At 46.6% G+C, this 26,553-nt stretch overlaps 1 protein-coding gene across 1 annotated transcript in view; it reads right to left on the bottom strand.

Annotated features, from left to right (window-relative positions):
- Window positions 1-26,553, bottom strand: part of LOC147702954 (protein bicaudal C homolog 1-A-like) — a 344,675-nt gene that overhangs the window by 106,217 nt on the left and 211,905 nt on the right. The window contains exons 12-13 of the mRNA XM_086931525.1: window positions 4,711-4,883; window positions 1,636-1,787 (exon numbers count right to left, since the gene is read on the bottom strand). Coding sequence (XP_086787651.1) covers window positions 1,636-1,787; window positions 4,711-4,883 — 325 coding nt within the window. The remainder of the gene's footprint in view (window positions 1-1,635; window positions 1,788-4,710; window positions 4,884-26,553) is intronic.

Genomic DNA, 26,553 nt, shown 5'->3' with positions numbered 1-26,553 from the left:
AGTTGTCATTATCTCATTCAAGAAACAACATAAATGTCAAACTACTCTTGGGGATTTGCAAACCAGATGGAGGGGATACATCATAATACGCAAAACCCATTTTAGAAGCATTTGAAAAGAAAGAAGCTGCCATTGTTTTGTAGCCTCTGAAACCCATTACTACTGGGTGTTGCTGGCCAGAGTTAAGGAATTGGTGGGTAGTGAGGATAAACAATGATTGATTTGTCTCCTTCCTAGCCATCTTTGAGACACCGGAGACAACTCAGGTGTGATGTAACTTGTGATGTCCCAAATAGTTCCTGGTTACCCCACTCTTTAACTTGTAAATCTGGCTGCTTCATAATTTATTTTATTTTATAATTTCACAGAGGATGTTTCACACGTATGCTGATGATAAACAGGTGATCCTGGAATGAACAGAGCATTTTCATTAGCAATTGTTTAATATGATTGATGTTATCTTGAAGTACAAGTCATAACGATATCAAGCTGACTATGTCTGAGTGAACATAACATAATTCTTGTTGTGAGATAGCGTTAATGCAATTGCCAGGGTGGGAGAAATATATCCAGCTATACCTAATAAGCATCTGCAGATTAAGTTCACAAAGGTGGTAGATATATCTGGGCTCCACTTTGTCCTTGGATAAATAAGTAAATATAGCTGTTCTTTTGTGGATCCATCAACCCATTTTTGTGAAAAACACAATTGTCTACTATATTCAGATAAACATGATGGCTTTGGGCCTTATTATGATTACGGTGATTCCATTGGACCGCCATAGTCTTGAAGTCGGCCCCCAGGCCCACCTGCTGTATACTGACTATGGCAGTCGGAGCGCCACAGAACCACTGTCCCTGTCAGTCTTGCAGCGATGTGAGGCTGGTAATATGCTGGCGGTGCCGCTGCCACACCGCCAAGCATATTACTAGTTTTCTCACTGCCATAGTTTTCATGGTGAGGACTCCCTCGCCCCCTTTCCATCGCCATATCTACTGGCTCCCTCTTATTGCCTTTCATTTAAGGCATTGTCCTTGGCCCTTCAAAGATGTATCACAATGTGTCCTCGTAGCTGAAAAGGCAGCCCTCACTACAGTTCCAATCAGCTCTAATGATAGTTCCCTGATTCAAATTAGCTGAATATAAACTATTGTAGAAGCCTGTGGTTCACACCAACACCACATGCTGATGTAACAGTTGATCTCCTGACTGTATGACTTTCAGGATACTTCTCTTTTACTGTCTCTACTTGTCCATTGTATTCAGTTGTGGTTTGTTCATTGATTTTTCCATGTTTTCCAGGTGTTCAGTGCTTAGATGCCCCTTGTGGGTGTTTGGATTTGGTTCAGGAGCAGGATAATATGGAAGAGAGGATTGAAGAAAAGGCTGCTTTTATGTGGCTTAATATTTACTTCACAAAATGAGAATATTTAATAAATGGCCTCTATGCGGAAACATTTGCTTATTGTTAGAAAAGGAGGCGTATGATTGAACGCTAGAAAATACATCAATATTCTAGAGGTGAAATTCTAGTAATTGATAAATCAAAGCACATCAACCCAAGAAAAGAGGTACAGAAATGAAACAAAGCAAACATGTGTTGTATGTCTAATATAAGATAAAAAGGTACTTACGGTTCACTAGAGAGGGTTGAGTCCATACCTCCTCCACTTTCACCTTCCTCCTGCATGTTTTCAGAGCTGTCGATTTCTAGCTGTGTATCATCTCTCTCTGGAATCTCCTGCAAAGCTTCTCTTTCAGGTTTACGTAAGAATGTGTGAAATGGCTGTTTAACAAAACAAAACATGAATGAGACTACTACTGCAAAGACAAAGTTAAATTATCAGAGTTCACCACATATACACAAAGCAGTTTGACTTAAATGGGTTCACTTCAGACAACCTTGTTTTTAAACCCATCGGATCCAATTAACAGAGGAAGGAGATGTTGTCCTTCCCTTGACTATGTGGTAACCCAAGACAAGTTCTGTACAAAGGAAGTGGAACAACAAAGGAGCATACAGATAGAAATGGCGCATTGAATTTAGAGGCTCTTTCTTAAGAGAGGAGCTTGTCTTTCACAACTGGTAGAGGACATCATTGTCTGAAGAACAAGTGGCCTTTTGGAGGCCTGGTTAAGATATTTATCTGGCTGGAACTGGAATGTCTAACATAACATCACAACAATAAAAGCTTAAAATTATGGGTTTCGCAAATGACTGCAAATTCTGTTCATTGTTACTCCTTTCTACAAAGAATGGGGCAGACATTGGTGATTATATTCTTTGCATGAATTTGGAGAAAGCATATCTCCCCTGACATTTTGTACTCAGGCATCATTTGTTAATGTTTCAGAAAGATTGTAAATGATTTATGGATATACGTAAGTAAAAAGGAAATCATAGCATTCAATAAACATCTCAGTAAGTGGATAAAGATTTTGGAGCATGAAACAAACATGATAGTTTAGAGTTGTGTTTCACACACAGCACTATCCAGAGCAAGACGAGTAACTGAAGAATTCTAAAGAGCTCCAGAAGATCTTTGAGTTTCTAAAGCTAAGAATTCAGTTTGAATTCTGTCAAATCAAAAAAGACAAGAGTTTGTGGTTTAATTCAACCAATCGACTTTCTTGATATGGATCAAAACAGCACATCGCCCAGTGGTCGAGGGTGGATAAAATCACTAGTACATGAACCTTAATCTTACTGGATGCTGTATGTAGTTCTTATGAAAAATAAGAAATGATCTGAAGTGGCCCATGAGGATGCCCCAGTTTATATAATTTAATTACACAAGACACAATTAGTTCGTAGTAGAATGAACACATGAGCTGGCACATAAACGCCAGGAGGCGATGTAAACAGAAAAAAGTGGAGAACCTCACAAGGGCCCGCCTCCAAGAAGGCCTACAAGACCTCACTCAGGAGCTACTACCACGAACTGAAAGAGACCAAGAAGAAAGCTCTGATCCAGAGGATTGAAGCCAGCAATAACAAATACAAATAACTCTTTACCATTGTTAAGGAATTCACTCATCCACCAACCACCTCGAGCTCCATCACCCCATTACTAGGACTATGCAACCAATTCTCTGACTTCTTCCGCAAGATATCTAACATCTACAGGATCTTCAACCTTCAACCACATCCTACCTTACCTCCGACCTCCACCACTAAGGTAATCCCCTCACAGAGTGGACCCCAATGACCAAAGAAGACACAATGGTTATAGAGGTATCCATCTACTTGGGGGACCACAACCGACCCATGTCCCTATCGCTTCATCAACCTAGGGAGACCCATGATAAGCACAGCATTCACAACCATCTGTGGACCCCAAAGTCCTCAGCAACCACCAACCCATCTCCCTGCTCCCCTTCCCATCCAAAGTCGTAGAAAAGGTCATCAACCATCAGCTCTCCCCTTGCCTTGAGCACCACAAATGCCTGGACAATTCACAATCAGGTTTCAGCTGAAGCCACAGCACTGAGACATCCCTCATCGCAGTTTCAGAAGACATTTGCACCATACTAGATTGAGGCCACACTGCTGCACTCGTTCTCCTGGACCTATCTGCAACCTTCGACACAGTCTCCCATAACACACTCATCTCCAGATGCCAGGAAAGCTCCCTCAGTTCACCTGCGAACCCAAGGACCTTATCTGTGGAGTCCCACAAGGCTCCTTACTCAGCCCCACTCTCTTATACATGACTCCTTTAGCAAGCATCATTCAGACCCATGGACTCTACATCATCTCTTAAGCCGACAACACACAACTCTTCCTCTCCCTCTTAGAAGACACCAACACCACCAGGAGTAATTTCAAAATGTGCATTACCAATGTGGCCAACTGGAGGAGAGACAACTATCTCAAACTCAATGCTATCAAGATAGAAGTAATGATTTCTGTAACAATAACTCACCCTGGGACTCCACCTGGTGGCCCACAGAACTATGCCCCACCCCCTCACCCTCCGAACACGCCAGAAACCTGGGCATCGTCCTGGACACCAACCTCATCATGAGGCATCAAATCAATGCCTTCACTTCTGTCTGCTTTCACATACTTCACAGGCGTAGAAAAATCATCAAATAGCTCCCTCCTGACAGCAAAAAAAAGGTCACCTCAGCCCTCATCACAAGCAGACTTGTCTACAGCAACGCCTCCTACTATGGCATCTCCACGCACCTACTACACAAGCTGCAAACCATCCAAAATGCCACTGCCAGACTAATCCTCAGCCTTCCTCACCGCACGCACATCACAACTCACTTCACCTCTGAAAACTACACTGGCTCCCCATTCAGAAACACTGCAAGTTCAAGATGCTCATCCACACCTACAAGGCACTGCACCAGGGTCCCACCTACCTCAACCACCATCTATACTTCCACCAACCAACAAGGAACCTCCGCTCTGCATCATTCATGCTCACCCACACCCCACATGTCCATAGAAACAAGACAGGAGGTAGGGCCTTCCTAACCTAGCAGCCAAATCCTGGAACAACCACCCCCAGCACATTAGGTTAACCGCGTCACTTATGGATTTCCACAAGGAACAGAAAACCTGGCTTTTAAACTGATCTTTATTGCAGAACCCGCACATACTCAGCGCCTGGATACCCTCACGGATGACAAGATTCATGCTCTACAAATCCAGGTCCATTACATTACGACAACCTATTGACCTCCCTCTTGCTTACCTTTGCATGATGACTCAGTGCTGAGAGTTCTGGGTCCAGGTGCACTGTTGTTTTATTGGGGTCTCCCATGACAGTAAGGCCTGGTGGAGACACATGCTTGTTTGTCAAAGGTGTTTTGCCCACTTGTGATGGAGCTATTATGGGCATCTCAGCTCTCTGTGGAACATTTATTCCTATGAAGAAACAAAATGGGATTTTCCATGCATTACATCCAGTCTCTTAGAACTTCTAGTTTCATCATCAACACTCTAAATTGTTTCTTTATTTAACATGTGCTTATGTTTTTGTCATTTTGGTAGTGAGTAAGACAAATTTCGGTATTGTGTGAATCTAGAAATAAAGTTCTCAAATTCTTGTATAGATAATGATCATTCTGTATGCATGTAAGACTGGCATTTTTCTACAATGCATCTTTGTTACATGTGAATTACAATTACAACACAAAATATGAAGAATTTCAACAAAGAAATGTTCAGAAGAATTATCAACTTAGTTATGATGCGTGCTGGTGAAATTTGCTAGAAATGTGCGCTTTCAATTTGCCCCCTGAACTGATAGAGCTCTCCAAATATGTGCACGTTTTTACTTTAAATCATGCTCCCATCATTTCACACTTATGAGCCTCTGAATTGAGTTTATGTGTATTGTTTTTTTCCATAATTTCCTTTCAGGACCAACACCTTGACAGAGAAAGAATAAAGGAAGAGTGGAACTCAAGTATTCTTCACCAGTAATCCTCTCAATGTACGCCAATGTTAAAGACTCCTGCCCCATAGATATCAGCTATTTAAAGCCAGTCTATAACACTTTCCTTACAGAAACTCTCAGCCAGGCCTTGTATCTATGAGCATCCCAGAAAATCATCTTCCTGGAAAACGTCATAATCTGAACTATGATAAAAGAATGATTACAAGGCACGAAACTTGTAATGAATACAAATGCTCTCTGACCAATTAGTGAACACCTCCATTCACAATGCTGGTCACACCCTGAACCACGTCTTCTTTCAAAACCTCGTAGTAAGCAACGTGAAAAAAAAAAGTTTTATCATGATCACCTCACTTGTTGATCACAGTCCATCTGGCAACAATGATCCACAGATGTACACCTCGGGACAAAAAAACTTTAAAATCCAACCCCATTTTGGCCATTGAAAATCTACCTAGAACATGAATGTTGAAGCATTGCTCCCACTTTTGAACTTCCCCTTAGGACACACTACTAACAAAGTTATGAATACAGTAAATTGCAGTTAAAAGTCTGAGGTTGTATCTGGATAGATGATCAGTGGTGTACCACTCAGCAGTTAACCTGTGGCTAGAGCATTACAATTGTGCTACTTTCAACTGTAGGCTTAAGGCATAAGAATAATCGGAGAAGGTCTGGGTGGAGGCATCATAGAGAAGACTGAATCGTGGAATGGACCCTTGAGGGCCATTAGCAAAGGTATGTAAGAATGTCGATGACAAAAATATTGTCTCACATACATTTTGTAGATTAAATATTGGTAACAACTTGGTGTAAATTTTCTAATGTTAAACTCTATTGGGGCAGTATTTTTCTAAACAATATTTATGGCAACATTGTTTGGTCAAGCGGGAGAGAATATGGGGAGCCAGGAACACGTATAGGGGGAATATCTGTACTCTGGCTCAGACCGTGTCGGATACAGCTTCTGACTGAGGGTGGCGGGCGGAAGGAGGCTGCTCGCAACTGTCTACCAAATATACTGTATTGAATGCAATGTGATCATGTGTATAATAATATGAGAAGAGACGTGAAAGGTTTAACATACTGCAACTTGCAACCGCTTGAAATTATGCCCTGTTATCAATACAATTAGTTCAAAGAAATTGTTTGGTCAGTTGCCAATATGGTCATGATATTGTGGTACAATACTATTAGACCTGACATCTTTGGCGTGATATTCCCCCAAACCTTTTGCCGTTATGCTTCCTGTTTGCTCAATTAATGTTTGTTGGCTGCTAACCAGTGCTTAATTGCCTGTGCTCTCTCCTTCAAACATGGAAACATTGGCCTACACCTAATTGGCACATTTAATTTACTTGTAAGTCCCTATTAAATTGTACAACATGTAACCAGTAAATTAAATTCTGCCAGTGGGCCTGCAGCACTCATAACTCCACCCACAAAAGTAGGCTTTTCAAAAATATGACTCAGGCCTGCCACTGCAGCCTGGAGTCAGTTTTAAACTACCATTTCGACCTGGTTAAAAACAACTTTTGTCAGGCCTAAACGCTCCTTTTTTATACTTATGTGTTAACCCTGAGGTAGGCCCTAAAGGGTGCATTGTATTTAAAAAGTAGGACATGTATAATTAAGTTTTACATGTAGTGGCAGTGAAAACCTTCTGAAGTCATTTTTTACTGTTGTAAGGACTAACAGTGAGTTACCCATACAAACAATTTAAACGAACTTGCAAATTGAGTCAATACCTCCTTTCCCATTAATCATTAGCATAAGTAGCACTCTCCTAAATTCATAATAAGATCTGCCCTCATAAAAGACAATACAATCAGATAAACAACCACATTAAATCTCATTAAAATGTACACACAATAACAGATACAATCCAAAATCATTCAGTCTTGTTTTAAATTAGACTACTACAATCAAGGTGATTGTGTATCTGGTGTATGTTTAAGTGGTACTCCCCTATTAAAAACGAGCTACGGGGCGTGGTCTGACTGGCGATGCGGTGAGACGTGTTCCTTTGGAGCTCCGGTCCCCCACCACCGTTTGAAGCTATCGCAGCGGAGCTGGGGTGTGCAGACTGTCCCCCTGGGGGTGGACGCTGACCGCAGTGACCAGGCGAGGTAGCGGGGCAGTGACTTTTTGGTCCTCCTGAGCAGATGGCGGAGGGTGCATAGCGGCTCTGAGGCGAGAGCCACCATTTTGTGCACTTCACTGTGGAGCCCATCCCACTGCCTGCCTGCCTCTGGGGGTCCCTGCGGCGGGGAGCAAATCTGCGCTGGTGGATGTGGTGAGGGGACAGCAGAGGTTGAGTTGGTGTTCGACGGAGGCCAGCGAGAGCGGAGCTGACGGTGACCCCTGGACAGTCGCAGAGAGCTTGGGGCCGCGGAGTGAAATCCGGCCGGGAGGCAGAGGCCCAGACGGAGCTAGTAAACTCTCCCGCCGGACTGAAGATTAAGCGGAATTGCGGAGGCGGGGGCTTCGCTCATCAGCTGTGCTGGCGCTCCGGCTTGGGGGCTTGCGAGAGCCCCCGTTGACCCGGGCTGGAGCTGCTGCAAATAGCGGAGGCGCAGCTGAGCTTGGCCAGCCCTGTGGAGCGCCTGGGATAGGTCTCGGCGGTGGGCCTCTTGATTGCGGGGCGGGTGGCCTCTGCTCTCTGGGGCTGCTGGGCACTGTGTCAATCAGGACAGGAGGTGAGAGGCGAAACTGAGCGTGCGCTTCCCCTGCCATTCGGCTTCTTCACGTTGAGAGGCCTGGAGACTTTAGCCCCTAGGCGCTCCTGCTCCTGGAGGTTTGTGCCCTAGTTACGGTCCCCCGCCCTGCCGTGTACTGCTGCCTGGGGGGCCCGACCACTGCCTGCTCCTGGAGGCTTGTGCCCTAGTTACGGTCCCCCGCCCTGCTGTGTACTGCTGCCTGGGGGGCCCGACCACTGCCTGCAAGTAACTGCTGCTGCTGGCTGGCCATTGCTCGACGACAGGGGAGAGCGCAGGGCAGCAACACCATCGGTCGCCATTTTGGGACACCGGCCTGGGGAGGCCTGGAGGTGCTGATCACTCTCCCCTGGTGCGTGAAGGCCCACATTCCGCCCTACTATGCCTTGCTGCCCAGAGGGTGAGTGGACTCTGGAGTACGCGCTCGGGGATGTGCGAGGGGGGTGGGGAGCAGCTGCAGTTGGGAGCGACCAGGACATCAGGCACAGGTGACGGAGGACGCCCAATTCAGGGTGACTGGACCACCATTTTGAGACCCTGACTTGATGTTAGGTTGTCCCCGGAGACGGGTGCTACAGTGGGGACCCCCTTCCTTAGCCTGTGCTGCTACCCCGGGGCTTGAGGGGAGTTTGGGGGTGGTCAGGTTATGCGCTGGTGGCGCTGCGAGGTCCTGTGCCTTCTGATGTGATAAGGTCCAGTGGAGGCTGCCCTTGTGACTGGTGAGCGGGAGTGGCATGGCTATGGCCCAGATTGGACTGCACGGAGCGGTGAGAACCGGCGCACCTCCCCCCGCCCTTCGGGCCTCCTGCTGAGTGGCCCCTGCACATTGATCTGCCTCTGTTGTGTTGCGTGGAGGACTGGTGTACTTTGTGTCTCGGGAAGTCGCTAGAGGGATAGCTCTGGTCCTGGTGAGGCTTGGGGGTGCCTGTAGTAGGGGCTCCCCAACAAATACATAATAACTTGCATACTACAGTACCGTACGGTGCCCGAATTGGGGGAGGAGGTGCTTAGAGCGAAGTGCCCAAGGTGGGGGGGAGAGGCTGTGGATCAGGTGGCTAGCGCGACCCCTGGACTAACTCACACGAACTCTATGGACATACTGAGCTCTCTGCTGTTTACTGCGGGGGGCATGGGAGGTCCATGTTGTTTGGTAGGGAGGGTTGGCCCTCTGCGAAGCGACTCCATGACATTGCTGGCCCGGGGAGGGGGAGGGGGGGGGGGTCCTTGAGATTAACAGTGTCCTTCTTGGGGTCTCATCTCTGGGGAGGTGGGGTGGATAGGGGCCTCCAGGGAGGTAGTGCTTGAGTCCTGAGGCGCTGGGGGCTGGGGGGGCCGTGTGCATCTAGTTCTCTAGTTGCTTCCTAGCTCACTGCTAGCTGGACCTTGCGGTGACGGGGCTGGATGGGGGTCCCACCCGGGCACACAGCTCCTGGTAGGTGCAGAGTGAGCTGTTTGGCTGCCAGCCTGCCGCTACGGAACTGGCGATGACACGTTCCAAAAGGGGGCAAAGCCGACCAGGCGGCGGCCTCCAAGGACAAATCGGTTGTGGCAATGTGGGGTAAAGCAGGAGCGTTGGCGCCCGCTAAGGGGCCACCGCAAGCCGCTAGGGACTCAATACCAGTGACCCAGGAATTTATGACCTCCTTCATGTCCGAACTTAAAATGGAAATTGGCTCCCTACGATCTGAGGTGCACTCCTGTGTGCAGGAACTTCGGAAGGATGTCACTGAATTGGGGGATTGGGTAGATGGGCTAGAGAAAATGGTGGACGCCCGTACGGAGGACCAGAAGCAATAGTGGCAGCGCCTGGCAGCGTTGGTAGAACAAAACATAGAGTTACAAGTCAAGCAGGGGGACTTGGAGAACCGGAGTCGCCGGAACAACCTCCGTATCCGGGGGTTCCTAACCGGGCAGAGGAGAAGGACATTATGACCTACGTGGCGCAACTCCTCCATGAGGTTTGGGGGATGAGGACGCTTCCCCGCCGGCTTTGGACCGGGCCCACCGGGTTTCCGGGCCCGCGGGGAGACCGGGACTTCTCCCAGACATCTTGACACAGGTGCATTTCTTTACCGAGAAGGAGGCTATTTTAAAGGCGGCAAGGGACAAGCCAGACCTCAAATACGAGGGGGGCAGGATAAAGATTTTTCAGGACTTGGCACCCAACACCCTGCGCATACGCCAAGCCTTCAAGCCAGTGACGGAGAAGCTGCAGGCCCTAGACATCTCTTATCAATGGGGCCACCCTTTTGCCCTTATCTTCCAGTGGGAAAACAAGCGAAGAGTAATAAGGTCCTACCGGGAGGCGGCGCAGCTGCTTCGACTACCAGAGTCGCCTTCGACCAGCCCTTCTCGACAACGGCGCCGGGAGTGGGTCCCAGCCAGGCCGTCCTGGACCATAGTACAGCGTCACCGCCGTTCCCCTCCCCTTGATGAACGATCTGCCTCGCAGGCCAAACAAGACATCATAGCGCACATTTGATCCCTTGAAGCGGACCGAGAGGGGCCACCTTCATGTCCTTCCTCTCCATGACCAACTGATCCGTGATTTGCTATGTTTCGAGACCTGCACCTCTGCTGATACTGTCCTCCGCTCCCAGGTTCTCTTCTAAGTAGGGAACCCTAAACCTGCATCCCAGCTCCCGGCCAGCGTGGCGGGGTTATCGGGATCCTACCCTTGTTTCCCCTTGAGATAACTACAGGACTCCCCCAAGCTGTTCCTACGGGAGTGACATCCCTGAGTGCATCCGAAGAGACTGAGAGCGCGTGCGGCTAGAGCCCACATAGCCAATATCCAGCTGCCGGATGGGACCAGGGTCATATCCGGAAGATATAAATGTGAGGCATTTCGGGACTACTATGCCGCCCTATACCAGGGGGAGACTCCGTCCCCAGATGTGGTGGCGTCCGTCCTGAATAGTTACGAGGGGACGCCATTGCACCCACTCTGTGTGAAGACTCTGGAGGGCCCTATCATAGAGGAGGAGATAACGGCATCCGTGAGGGATCTCCCTTTGGGGAAAACGCCGGGGTCGGATGGCCTACCCCTGTCCTTTTATCGCTTGTTCCACTCACAGCTTCGACCCTACCTTTTGAGGTTGTTTAATTCTTTTACGGATGCAGGGAGGCCGTCCTCTGACATGGGCATGGCGGATATAGCGTTGATACCGAAGCCTGGGAAGGACCCCACGCTCTGTGCATCCTACCGCCCCATAGCTCTATTAAATACTGATCTTAAAATCTATACTAAACTACTTGCAAAGCGCCTAGATCCCTATATGCCCGGACTCGTGGACCCGGATCAGGTCAGCTTCATCCGCAATCGGCAGGGAGCGGAAAATGTGCGTAAGCTTGCACATCTTGTGGGAAAAGCGCATCTTGTGGGAAAAGCGCATTGAAAGCTCCCGGCCTGCCTTCTATTGCTAGACGCGTAGAAGACGTTTGACCGGGTGGACTGGACTTCGGGCGGTCCTGCAGAAGTTAGGGCTAGGTCCGAAGATGATCACGAGGATCATGGCCCCATATATTGGGCCGCAAGCCAGGATTCGGGTTAATGGTCAGCTTACGGCGCTGTTCTCTATCCATAGGGGTACAAGGCAGGGGTCCCCTATATCACCCCTGCTGTTTGCCCTTGTAGTGGAACCCCTAGCAGAGATGATTAGTCGGGCACCCGATATTCATGGTATCCCCCTTGGCGGTAGGGAAAACAAGGTGGCGCTCTTTGCGGACGATCTTATACTCACTCTCACACGCCCTCGAGAGTCCCTCTCGTCACTGCATGCGGTGCTATGCCTTTTCAAGAGGGCATCAGGTCTCAAGATCAACCACGATAAGTCTTGGGCCCCTAATCTTACCATTCGAAAGAGGAGATACCTCCCCTGAGGGACCTGGTACCCTATCAGTGGGCCGCTCAGCACATTCGCTATCTAGGCCTCCTGCTGACCCCCTCTTTGGAAACGTGGACATCGGTGAACTGGCGGGAATGTCGGGGAGCGGTTCTTGAAGACCTGCGGAGGTGGAGACCTCTGATGCTGTCGTGGTTGGGCAGACTCAATGTCATCAAGATGTCGATCCTCCCTAAAATGTTATATCTGTTTCAATGTCTCCCCACGCCTATCCCGCTCCACTGTATACGAGGCCTGCAGCGTGAGCTCAAGTCCTTTATCTGGGGCGGGAAGCGGCCTCGATTCTCTCAGAAGCTCCTCATGACACCACGGGATAGGGGGGAATTAGCCTGCCCTAATCTAGTGGACTATTACTGGGCCTCACACCTCCGCTTTGTGGTGGAGTGGGGGGTGCGGGAGAGTGAGAAGGGATGGCTGCATATGGACGAACGGTGATGGGGCGAACCATCTGGGATCTCGCATGGCTACACCGGGCGGCACGATCTAGGAGCGATTATATAGCGGTGCCCACGAGAACGGTCCTAGAGATATGGGATAACATAGCTGTGTCCAGAAGCCTTACTACGTTTTCCTCCCCGCATACCCCAATAGAGGTTAACCCACTCTTCCCGCCGGCCCATCGAACCCGCGCCTTTGACAAATGGACACAGGGGGACTGCAGGGTGATCTGCGACTTGTATGAGGGGGCACCCTTAAAACCTTTGACCAATGTAGGGAGGAGTTCCACGTACCATCGGAAGTGAAAATGCAGTATGCTCAGTTGCGACATTGGGTGTCTGAGGGGGAAATGTACTAGGCGGCCATCCGCGACTTTACTCCCTTCGAGAGATTGGGGGATCAAAAGGGCTGATTTCTCAGATCTACCAGATTCTGCAACACCTGCCGACTATGCCCTCTCACCCATACCAGCACCAATGGCAGCTGGCGTCCGGCACGGACATTGAGCCTTCACAGTGGGATCGACTTTGGCGGGACATCCCCAAGGTATACCGGAGCATCCCACAGAGGGAGAATGCCTATAAACTCTTGGTATTATACACCTCAGCGACTTCAAAAGATGTTCCCCACATCCTCCCCACTGTGCTGGAGGTGTCAGTCTGCATCTGGGGATTTTATCCATGTCTGGTGGGCGTGGCCAATGCTGACCATTTTTTGGAAGGAGGTCCTTAGCCACAGCAAGGGGATACTGGGGTTTCCACTGCCTGAAGCCACGAGCACAATCCTACTAGGCATCAGACCTGCCAGCCTAAAGGCGCTCACCCGAAGCGATTGGATTTTGGAGCTCCAGATGCTGGGAGCGGCTAAGCAGCTTATAGCCCTATACTGGAAGAGAAATGAAGCCCCCCCAATAGCAGCCTGGTTTGTACGGCTCTGGCATGTCATCACGATGGAGCTTTTTACAGCGAGATTGCAAGCATGCGACACACGTTTTAAGGCAGTTTGGCAGCCCCAGTCCAAATATCTCTGCACTGTAGAACATGCGTGCCACATGCCTACCAGGCTCAGAACGCTGCGTCTCTTTGAGGATGCCATTGTTCCTCCTGACCCCCGGTGGATTGCTCCTGTAAAACCCCCTGTGACGTGGGTGCTGCCTCAGGCCTTCTTCCATTGCTTCCTCCCCCAGCGCACACTGCTTTAACTCTTGCTGTGCTCTTTTCTCTCCTCTACCTCCATTTTCCTCTCCATTTCCCTTTTCTTCTTCATCTCTTCACTACTTATAGTTATTGGGCCCTGTTGGGCTGACTTTAGATATTGGGCTAGTCGCCCGCCTGTTTCTTGAAATCGATCTTAGGGGTCTTGCTTTTTGAATGTCCGAAAGGTAGTACAGCTTACAGCATGAAACGCGGCCGGCCCTAGTGGGGTTGTAGGCAAAACGCTGTGTAACAATTTGCCTTTCCTGTGCATGCCTCACGGCCCCAACGTCAAATTATTACGCGGCCGGCCCTGCTTAGGGTTGTAGGCTTAACGCTGTGTTTAAACTGACATGTGGTATGTGTCATTGCCAGAAAATAAAATAGACCTGAACAAAAAAAAACGAGCTACATTAAAATATATAAATTCATTAGGCAACATTTGTAAAAAAATAAAGTTAAGGCAGGTCTAATTATTTCCCTCACAACGGAGGTAAAATATACCATTGTTACAAGCATCTAAAGTGGCCACAGAATATTAAAAAATGCATAGTTTCTTGATCTGAGAAGGAATTGTAACAACAAGGACCTACATTTTCAACTTTGTTCCAAACACGAGGCTCTGCCAAAAAATAAATTTAATTTAAATATTGTTAATGAAAATCGATGTTGTGGGGTTGTAACCACTGTAAGTTATGGTTTGATGGATGTAGATGGCTTCAGGGTAACCATAAGCTCGTACAGAGGCTTTACTCATCCCCCTCATCTCTCTCTTTTCTTGTACTACAGAAATATGTTGCCTCTGACCCACAATAAGTCAGCAAGGACCATCCGTTCTAGCAACCTGGATAAATCAGGGCATTCCAAATCTGCAATTACCGAGCCAGGGAATACTACCAGCCCTGTCCAGATTCATACAGTTCTTCAGTATAGCCTGATTCAATCCCATCTCTGTATTTAACCATATGGAAATCCATCTAAGCAAGAGTCGCAGAGTTAGCAAATCGGATATGTATCCTATACCTAATTATTCATGCAGGATATGAGAAGGGATGGATTGAGGCATAGATAATAAATGTCTCATAAATTTATTTTCTATTACTTGTAGATCTGTGGCCTCTTTGTGAAGTAGTGTGGCTCACTGGTTAGAGGCGGCAGACCCGAGAGCAGAGGACGGCCCGGGACCAGGGTTTGATTCCCGGCGCGGCAGGTTTCTGGACCAGGGTCAGCGGACTTGATAATTCTCTCGCCTCGGTGCCCACTCTGATCAGCGATCACACTCGGCAACTCTGGGCATTAGCTTGCCTCATCTTCACTAACGGCCCCACCAGACCGCCGGGGATGCCTGGTCTCACCCTGGAGATACCCATTAAGGTACCATCTCTCAGGGAAGCCAGGAAGGGTTTCGCAGCGGTCGAAGCGCCTTGGGACCCTAAGGGTAAGTAGTGCGCTATATAAATGCCAATACATTTACATTTACATTTACATTTTGTATTCCCAGATATCGCTGCCATAACGTGCAGTGGAGATACATTTAGAATGATACATTTTTATCAGGGCTTTAATGGTCTTTGCTCCTGAAAAGGAAGAAAAATCAAACACTGAGGCGGCTACCCTGGCCATTGTTTTTTTTAGCTCTCACTAATGGGACCCATTAGCCTCTCTCGTCAAATAGGATCCCAATATAAGAAAAGGCCTTTACTCAAGTAATCTCAGGTCCCTATAGGATACATTTTCTGAGTCCCATGCTACTAGAGGCCATAATCATTTTGTGTGATTTGTTATAGTTGGTACTAAAATCCACACTATTCATAAAACTAACAAAGGACTTGAGACATTGTTGTAGGCCCACAGCATTTCTTGCTATCAACACTGCATCATTACCATGTAATAGGGCAGGGATAAAATGTGATGCTGCCGTTGGGTTATATTTACATACAATACATAATGTTGCACCCAAATTATTTATATTTAGTGTAAACATGAGTGGTGCCGAGATATATTCCTGTCTCACCCCCTCCCCCGCTGAAACATAAGCTATAGGGTAGAGCTCCCATTCTGGTCATATCTTACTACAGCAGTCAAATTCCTGTGAAGTTCATGCAGAAAATTCACTATGTCCCTGCCAATTCCAATGTTAAGGAGGATTGTCCACAGTTTACTCCTATTAACTCTTCAAAAGTTCATGTGACATCCATAAATGCTAAATGAGGCGAGCCAGCCATTGGCAATTGTGTATTTCCCTATTATCATTTGTAAATTCAAACATTGACCTAGGGTGCCCATTCCTGGCCTAAAACCATACTACAATTCAGTTGTTTTCATCTAGCCACATAGTTTTTTTTTGAAAAATATTTTTATTGCGAAACCATAGAAAGGCACAAGTTCTCATGGCTGTTCAGGCCAATCAAATACAAGATCATTGACGTGCAAGTTTCCAGGACAATACACAGCCATATAGGCCCACATCCCGGAGGCTGGGCGGCGTAGAATTAGAGCATGTGTCAAGAAAAACGTAGCCGTGTATTAAGGATACGTAGATATCAGTGTATATAATCTCACTCCCATCCCTCTGGATAGGCATTTTCTCTCTGATGTTTGTAATAAAATACTGTTTTATCCAGCCACATAGTTAACCTGGTGAGAATAACACACCCCATAACCTTAACCACTGAATCTGTAAACGATATAGGCCTATAGCATTGCGGGTCACTTCTTTGCCCATTTTTAAATACATGTAATTAATTACCTAGACCATGACTGAGCAATATCCATTTTACAGGCGGCTTTTAAGATATTAGTTTTAAATGTACCCAATTCATAGAGTCCAATTTATACAAATCAGCAGATACTCCATCTGGGCCTGGGGTCTTGTTTTTTGACAGGTAAATAACTGCCTCGTTCACCTCCACCTCAGAGAATTCCATGTTAAAGTTACCTTGAACACATTCCCCATTAATGGCTATGACTTCAGCAGGATCAAACCCATGTATCATTTCAAAAGGATGCACTCAGTTATCAGGAGCAATATGACAATCTACAGCTCCTCTACCGTCTCCTGTGAAATAAGGGTGATTAACCATTTCCTAAAACCTGACACTACATTTTAAAATATTAGGCTGAAGAGGTCTCATGCTTCTTTTCTTTTTTTTTTTGAAATTTTTTATTAGGTAACCTCAGGATTACTGCATGTGCAAAGCAAGGAAGGGCCAGAAGGCCAACACACTTTATCGACCAATGTCGAACAACTTACAAACACATGATAATTACACTGCGTAGGCAGGCCCGACTGGCCATATTAAGTCAGAATTAGCGACCAAAATTAACCACAGTGTAGCAGGACACGGGAGGATCCCAATTTCTAATAAGTTGAAGGATCATACAAAGGCAATTTAACAATACCAGTTTCGAGCTTTCACGTACTAGGATAGCAGCCTTCAGTTGATAGTACCAATGGGAGAACAATCGGCAAATAAAATACAAGAACAGCCCCACCATCTACAGTGTCCCAACCTCGAAGCAAGCAATATCGACAGGATCTATAAGCCTATAGGGACACAAACATTGTTCCACCCATGGAACCCACACCCCGGACTCCAACTATAAGAAATAGGAAAGCAAGAGAATATTTAAGAAGAAGGAGGAAAAAGAAAGAAAAGAACGGGCCATAGAGACAAAGAGAGAACAAGGAACACGTCCCACCCCCACCCTGCATGCAGCGGAAGGCCATGGCCCACCCCCCCCCATAGGCATGCCTGTCGCCCCAAGAAACCCCACAGAAGGGAAAAAGAGGAGGAGGGCCCTAGCGCCGGCCCCTGACACGCCTTCCCCGCCCATCCTGAAAGACCCAAGTGAGCCCACCGAAATGGCGGGCAAACAACAGTACAGAATCGTCCCGATCACCCCCAATCATCATCATGAGCAAAGTTCCGTCCGGCACCTAAAACACCCATTAAGCACACCAGTCTGAGTTCAGCCTTGGCCAGTACGGACTAGGGCAGTGCAACATAGTACATCAGGAGGAAGCAAAGGCAATGAGCCCACAGTTACTTTGAAAGGCAGTGCAGCTGCAATATAGGGCAGAAGAATCCAAACAGCAAAGCCGCTCCGTAGCACTCCAGCGATCAAGGCAGGCAGGCGATGCAAATCGGGGACACAGGCAGCCAGCTGGGGAGCGTAGACGTCAGCAAACACACCAGTTCGATCACAAATCCCACCAAGTGCGTTGTTCGGTTGCGCAGTCGTTAGGAGGTCAACATAGCTAACAGACCGGGAAAGGACGGGTTCAGGATCGAGAACGTGGCCCTCTACTGTTACACAATTCACCGTCACTTGTGGGGAAGCCACACTCACCCAGCCGCTGCACAGAGCAGAGTGCAGGTCCGTAAGGGCCAGCAGAACGTCTCGCAACGTATATTCCATGGTCGGTCCTCCAGTGCGTACAGCAGTAGATATTGCGCACCTCGCTCCCAGGAAAGCCGAGTCCAGCAAGGACACAAACCACAAGCGTGCCCAAGAGCTCCCTCAAAGCAGCGGTGAGGGGAGACCGCCGTCCGCTGATAGTATCCGGGGCAGGTCGGGGCTGGAGCACACGGCAAGCGGGGACGCCGAGTAAACAAAAGAACAGGCTTCGGCAAAAAATCCTTGTCATGCAGCTCGAGGGGCGCCAGTGCAGGACCTCATTCGGCAATTTCCGGTCGCGGCCAAGAGGGAACCCGATCTGACTCACCGGGTGAAGATGGCCGGCCGGGTCCGTTGTTGTTCAATCGCACCCCGGCTGCTGTGTCACTCGAGGTCCCGGTGCTTACATCACAAAGGCCGGGAAACTGAAGACGGTGTAGCTCGGTCGCGGAGGGCCGATTTCAGACCGGGGAAACACTGCTGGGCTCCTTATACAATCGGCGGTACAGGGTCGGTGTCGGGATTCAGGATGGATGTCAGGATAGTGCGGGAGGTAAGGCGATCGGCGGAGCCGGGCTTCTATGCGGCCATCTTGGCCGCCGTCTCGGCTCCTCCCCCTCATGCTTCTTTTCTGATTTAATTTTTCCCATCTGTTTTTGCCATTTCATATCTTTTCCGACACAACATGACCTATGAATTACTTCTGGGAGTTTATGTCAAGGCTGTCAACAAATTTTGATGATCCTCCGAACATTTATGGTCAACCCATCTATGAATAGGCTCCTTACTCTTGCAATGCAAACAGCTTAAACACTCTGAAACTTGCTTACAACCCTGTTAAAGGCTTTTAATAATGTTTCTGGTTGACAGACAGCCTCTAGACATACATGAATGTCCGATTCACATCTAATAACTAAATTATCTAAAATGGACTCAAGGCCAACCATGTTCCATTTCAATCTGCGACCATGGTCAATAGTATTAATATCCTGGGTCACTGGCCCTTCTTTGGTCAGTACCTCCTCCTCTTTTCTCCATTCTATTCTAAGATATAATGGGCTGTGGTCATTAAACTGATTCCAAGTAACCCCAAATTACTTAACAAAATAAACTAAATAGGCAGAGATAAAAATATAATCAATAGTGGAAGTAAGACTGGTACCATAAAATGTAGAGATGACTTCTAAAACTCCCATATCTTTATCATTCTGTTACACAAACGCCAGATTATAATCAGCCAAAAAAGCACTAAGGAAATCTCCTGCTCTTGTGTGTTCTATATGTTGATGTTCATCTAAGGGACACTTTTCAATAGCTTGACATGTGGAAGTAGATGTAGACTATTTTTAGGATTCGTTATCTATTGGGGGATATACTGGGAAAACTTAAATTCCTATCTCCATTTCTCAATGTGGCTCGATCCCGCTGGATTGGGGAGTCTAGGGTATGAGGGGCCTTGTCCATCTCAGAAAATGAACTCCTCTATCCAAGACTCTTGTTGAAATGTACAAGGGTCTGCCATGTGTCATACTCCTAGGCATTTCTGTTCTGTTGGTACTGCTAGAATGGTTAATGGAGTGTTGTTTCTGAGCCAAATTGATATGATTACCATGGTACGCATTTGCCAATTGCAAGGGAGTATGCATATTATAGCGTGGGTTACCTTATTACATTTAATAAGTGTTACCTTTGGATTCGGTGCAGAGAGAGATATGCTGTTTAAGCTCAAATTAATTGTAATTTAAAACCTTTTTTAATGGTGATGGCAGATTTATAGTTACAATTCGGAAAATACCTCTGTTAAAAGGTTGGCATTTTCATGTCCTAACTAACTATGCGTTCCACTAGCCTTTCACAAGTGTCCTGGGACCCAACTGTGAATGGCTCTGCTGTTGGGATTTGTGTATTGCTTCCAGACAGTAGCACAAAGGGGGGCTTAAGTGTGGACAAGGTGGGCCATCTTGACACAATGACTGGGAAGGGGCTGTACCCAGCACCACTTGCAATTTGAAGGCCCTTTCTCCTGCACACGCAAAGAAATCTGACACCAGGACTTCCCTGCCTTTTGCCACCCCCAGACACTGCGGAGCCTTGACAGGGAAAGGGGCAGACATTTCCAGAACAAGTTGTGGGGGTACGACAGGGAGTCCCCCCACCACACACAAACACAAAGGCTGTCACCAGATATAAATACTGGACCTCCTGAGCCACTCGTCAAAACACTCCTAGACCTTTAGGAGTTGCAGAAGAAGGACAGCCGTACTGCCAGTGGACTCCGCTGCTGCTTGAAGGACTGCCTTGCTGTCTATGAAGGAGGATTTGATCTGCTTGCCTTCATCCCAGGTTACCAAGAGTGACACCAAGGGTCAGTTGGCTAACCTCCTTTGTGAACTGCAGGACACAACAAGCTTTAGAGGCCTCCCTGCTATTGCCCAGCTGACCTGCTGATTGAACATACAAATCGACTTGTCTGAGCCCTGCTGCAGGCCTCTGCTGCAGTGAGGACTGATCCCGCGAGGTGCCCCCTCAGATCCTAGACCCTTGGCTGGCATCAATGAGACTTTCTCCTATAAGAAAATATGAAAGTCCTTAAACTTGGGTTCCTTACGACCACAACTGGGCCCATTCGGGCCAAGCCCCTGACATCCGAGACAACTGCCAATCCGGAGCTCCAGGTGGGACCTGCTCTTCTTATCAACAGCAACGACCAGCAACATGAGGGCTGCACTTCGCACTACAGCAATGACAGCCTGCAGTGACAAACAAACAGGAAGCTACAGCAACGACCTTCTGCAACTGGCTCCTCACACTGCAGTGCTGCCTACAATGCCCTGCTTGCTCTTTGTGCTACATCAATGACCATCCACGGCTCTCGACCTGCTCCTCTCGGCCTCTGCCACCAGGAACGAAAACCTTTGCTCTGACTTAGAAGGTAACTTTACAGTGGGACTAACCTGGTCCCTGGGCTCTATAGTGGTTGGTCTATAACTGTGGCTTTTTCCTAGTCTAGTGCGCTAATATGATCACGTGTGGCACTTTGTGTGTTTAGGTGCTACTGTCACTAATAAGGTGAAAATATAATATCCCCTGTTCTAGCAATTTGTTTTTTGCAGTTCTGGAATAATTTTATTTATTAAAATGTCCTCTCTGATCCAAATTGGTTTGGGATTTTTTTTGTGTTGTGTTTTCATTTTATTTCTGTTTGTGTGCTGCCTCTAAGCCATCCCTGACCCTGTGCCAAGCTACTAGAGATTTAAGCACAGGTTCATTTAGTAACTTTGGTGGTGCACCCAGACAAACCCCTCAACCAATAACCCCATTCCTTACACATACCATTAGCAGAGCACGGGGCATAGTCAGGAAAATGCATAAAAACATAAATATAGGCCAAGTATATAAAGTGTGGTAAAAGGAAGCCCCAAATCTGGATCATGCATAGTAAGTAGGCAGGGCCACATAAACCAGGTTCCTTAATGACTCACCCAAACCATTTACTGGTTTCAGTTTGAATAGAAATATATTACTGGGAATGCTAGTACATAAAGAATTTCTGTAATAAGAAGGTTTAATCAATTTCTTGAATATTTTCTGGTAGAGGGCCATTCAAATTTTAGTAGCAGTGATCAATGTTGTGAGAATAAATGGTGTAAGAGGCTGTATCTTCATGAAGCTCTGAGTTTGTAGATGTCGGCCATGCTTGCTGGAAGTTCATGAAGGCTTTATGAAAGGAAGGTAATATGAAATGTTTTGCTGCACTGAAATGTACATCAGGCTGTCATGAAGATACCTTGGGCTTTAATGGGGAGCCAGTGAAGAAATGAGGAACATATTCATATGAAGTGCCAGGGGAGTGACACAAATAAATCTGTAAGCATCATTACTTGTTCCAAGAAAAAGTGGTTGAAGTCTTTTAGCAGAAGATGATATCATATACTTATCACTGTGCCTTAATATGTAAATCAAAGGAAGTTTGATCTTCAGCATGAAGCCCAGTATCTGTGGATTTCACAGATGGCTGATACCTACTTCTATGGAAGGGTTAGGCAAAGGAGGACACATTTGAGAGGAGAGATTGGGTAATATTAGGATTTCGTTTTAGTCATGTCGCCTTTCTGCTGTGCTTAAATATCGCTAAATTCTGACAATGTGAAATGCTCATGTTTCCAATCAGACTCACTAAACAGTTGAGGCAAGCTGTAAATAGTCCCAGTATAGACCATCTCATCAATTGCCTATTTAGGATTTTAGGGTATTTGTTGCCCACATGGTGCTAATGCTGGTAAGGGTGTCAGAAGCATAAGGATGTTAGATTCCATTGAGCTATTAGGTGTGTCACCCAAAACACATAGGTAGGTTGATTGTGTGGTATATCATTACCACTAGGCTACCACGTTAAAGGTGTAAGGTACAATAATATTCAGCCCTCAACTAAAAGATTTGTAGACAGTTCTCTCTATTTTCTGGATACAATGCACATCCGCTCTGATTGCTGATCCATGTGCTTGTGTGTCCATAATACTGGATTAATACCCATGACACCAAAGCTGACAGAGCCAGCTGCATAAGTGTGGAAGTCAGGCCACCCAGTTGTAGTACATCAATTACTTTCTTCACAACATAACTCCCAATATGACATAAAGTTTTCTACTTCAGAATATTTTTCCACTAATTGATTCACTGATTGGATGGTGCAAAACATCAGTGTTACATTTGTTTGACAGTGTGAATGTTGTTTTAACACCAGTTGACAGGTAAACATTCCAGCACAAAATACCCAAAATTGGTTTAATCAAGGTACTTGGATCCTTAATCCTTAATTAAATAAACTTCCTTATGATCTTCGATTTTAAAAACCTCTTTCTAACTACTTTCACCACAAACCTTTAACCACTATGGCCAGTGCAACAAACTCATACCAGAAATTGCTATACCTTCATTCTTGTTTAGAAGAAGCCAGTTTTACTGCTTGTGCCATGGGGACCCCGCCGAAAGGATCCTCCCTCTAAGTGAGCACTTTAGGCTTTTTAAATTCTAGCTACTTTTCAGTTACATGTTCTACATACCATACTTCTTGTCCATTTCTGTATTGCTTTATCGTATTTTTGTTTGCAGGATATGGTAAGTCAAATATTGAAACCTGTATAGAATGCTAACTACACCTTAACCAATGAATTATAAAATAAAATATTTCTTACTTACATCTCTTTATAATGTATGCATTAGATGCAAAAACATGGTTTGGGTTATTCTAACCTAAGAACTCATTTCCACATAGTCATAGATCACACTTGGGGTGAAATGCATCCAACACAGCATTGGTGGGCACATTGATAATGGTGATATATTATATTGAAGTGCATTAGCATGGTAAAGATAGGTACAACTACCTGTTGACACTGGGAGCAATTCCAGTTGACAGTTTCCAAATGTTTTCTGCTAAACCCAATTGCTCGCAAAAACAATTTTGAACAGATTTGAAATTCTATGGAAAAACAAATCCTTTGATTTCTGTTGTACTTTGCTTTAGATGACCAATTTGCTTACCTTTGTTAATGCTCTTTCTAGTAGAGACTCTAACTAACCACAGATTTCTCACCATTTGAGCATGTCACCAATGCAGAGCTGGTTTTGACTTGTGTGAAGATTCCTAGACCTGGGGTTTTATGAATAGAATTGGAGTCAATGTCACTGAATGGGAAACAGCCTTTACAACGCAACTGTTACAACGCATGCAGTTACATTGCATGCCGTTGCAATGGAAAAAGGTGTGCAGCAGTTGGTAGAAGGTGTTGAAATTAACTCCAACACCTTTCCTACTGTTGCACACACTGAAGTTGGAATAGAAAATTAATCTATTCCAACTTCCAGCGCTCCCCGAAATAAAGTAGGAGTAAAATGTGGCATTGCAACAGCATGCAATGTAATGGCATGCGTTGTAACGTCACATATCCAACTGAATGGGGAGGATGGGAGGGTCATTGAGAAATCTGTGATAGAGTCTCTACCAGAAAGAATGTTACCAAAGGTAAGTAACCTGTTCTTCTGATAGAGACTTCTAACCACAGATTCCTCACATTTTAAATTGATCCCAAAGCTGTACCTATTTGAAGGTTGATCTGTGAGTGGTCTCAATTCAAAATGCCCTGTAGGCCTGTACAAACAAAAAGCCCCATTTGGAGAACTTGGCTGTCCAGACAGTAGTGTTTAATGAACATAAAAAGTGATGCCAACATAGCTCTCTGGCAGATGGCCAGGACAGGAACCCAGTGAGCTAATGCAGTGGTAGTGGTCTTGGCGCTGGTGGAATGAGCTTGCAGCCCTTCCTGAGGCTGCTTTTTGGCCAATGCATAGATCTTAATGCAGAGCATAATGCAGGAGATGTTCCGGTTTTGCATAGCCTTGCCTTTCTTATACCCTGTTGAACAGCACATAGAGCTGATCCTCCACCCATTGTTCTCTGATATGACTGATGTAAAAGCTCAGTGCTCTCCTAGGGTTAATTCACTGGAGTCCCTCCTCCTCCTTAGGAGGATTAGGCGCAACATAGAACACCAGTGGGGTTGATTTTGACCAATGTGGAACTGCGTCATACCTTTCAGCAAGTAGGCTGCTCGCATCTGCAGATCCATTTTTCTGGGAAGAAGGTAGTGTACGGCGGGTTACAACAGAGAGCCTGAAGCTCACACACTCGCCGCTCTAATGTTATGGCAATAACATCTTGACAGTAAGTAGCCACAAGGGACAGCTGTGAAGTGGTTGAAAATAAGTAAGTGAGGACCAAGTTAATGTTCCACAGTGGCATGACAAAGGGATAGAGAGGAAACACATGTCGTAGGCCTTTCAAAAAACACATCACAGAAGGTGATTTAAATAATGAAGGATGATCCATTGATTCCAGCAATGGTAAAAAGGTGGAATGAGCAGAAAGATACCCTTGAATGGTGCCCAGAGCAAAGCCTTACGAGGGGAGGGACAAAACACATACAGAACGCCTGACAACTACCTGGAAGGGTTCTATCTGCCATGGGCCGCACCAAGCTACAAACTTGTCCTAATGAGAGGAGTATGAAGTTCTTGTCAAGGGACACCTGGCTGCCAAGATGTCATCAGCCATATTTGGAGGAAGATCGAAGGTGCTAAGCTGTCACAGCACAATCATTAAGGTGCAGACTGCGAAAACCGGGGTACAGAACCCTGCCCTGTTGCTGCCACAGCAAATCTTCCTGGAGTAGCAGACTGATCAAAGGACAGATGCTCATTTCCAAATATTCTGCATACCATTCAATCTTTGCCCAGTTCAAGCCCCCCAGGATAACTTGGGCTCGGCTGGTCCTGATTGTCTTCAGAACTCTAGACAGAGGTATCAGCAGAATGGAGTACAGGAATCCAGAGTTCAACAGTAGGTGAAATGCATCTCCTAACGAGAGGCACCTTGGAAACTCCATTGCTCATTCTCTGCGGGAAGGAATAGCTTGAGCAAAGGTTCTCGCCGTTCATGGAATAGAGACATTGCATCATCTCTGGGTGCAATTGCTATTCATGATTCGAGAGGCATCGGCAGCTTAGCTTGTTCGCCCTGGTATTCAAAGATCTTGCCAGCTCTTTCACCACTAGTAAACTTCCTTAACGGTCCAGCCATTTACATAGGTACAGTGCCTCCTGGCACAGGGTCCATAACCCCACCCTCTTTGCTTGTTGCAATACCACATAGTGGTGGTGTTGTCTGTGTATCAACCTCACTTTGATGGATGGAAGGAAGAACAATGCCAAGCATAATGCCCTCAGCTTTAAAAGGGGGATATAGAGCTGGGCTTTGCCAAAGACCAGAGGCCTCTGATCTCCACCTCTGCCAGAAGGCTACCCCAATCCAGGAGTGATGCATCTGTCACCAGTGTCAGCTCTGGGATGGGTAAGGAGAGGGGTCTGCCACTGATCCAGTCAGGTTCTAATAATTACCAGTGCAGACCTATTGCAATCTCCTCCAAAATGTGGACGTAGTCAGAGAGAGCCTCTTGATGTTCAAAAAACTGATACTGCAGATCCCACTGTAGAACCTGTATATGCCACATGGCATGCTTGATCAGGAGGATGCAGGAGGCCACCAGTCCCAGCAGCCTCAGAGCTGACCCCACTGACATCCATGATTGAAGCTGAAAGATCAGGATCATAACCTGAAGGGTGAAAAGCACAAAACTGCATTCAGAATGGCTCCGAAGAAGGGGAACATTTGAAAAGGAACCAGGTGTGAACGATAATAGTGAATCCCAAAAATGATAGGAGGTTTTCTGTCATCTGGATGTGTTTCTCAACAAGCCGGTTGAGCCTGCCATCAACAGCTAATTGTCAAGGTTCGGGAAGACTGGAACTCCTGTCCTCCGAAGGAGTCCTGCTATCAACACCGTCACTTTTGTGAACACCCAAGGGGGGCCAGTGAGACCAAAGTGGAGCACAGTGAACTGAAAATGCTCTTGTCCCACAGTG

Source organism: Lissotriton vulgaris, chromosome 7 (genome assembly GCF_964263255.1).
Source record: "Lissotriton vulgaris chromosome 7, aLisVul1.2, whole genome shotgun sequence".
NCBI lineage: Eukaryota > Metazoa > Chordata > Amphibia > Caudata > Salamandridae > Lissotriton > Lissotriton vulgaris.
Note: the sequence above shows the minus strand (reverse complement) of the source record. Positions and strands in the feature narration are given on the sequence as shown.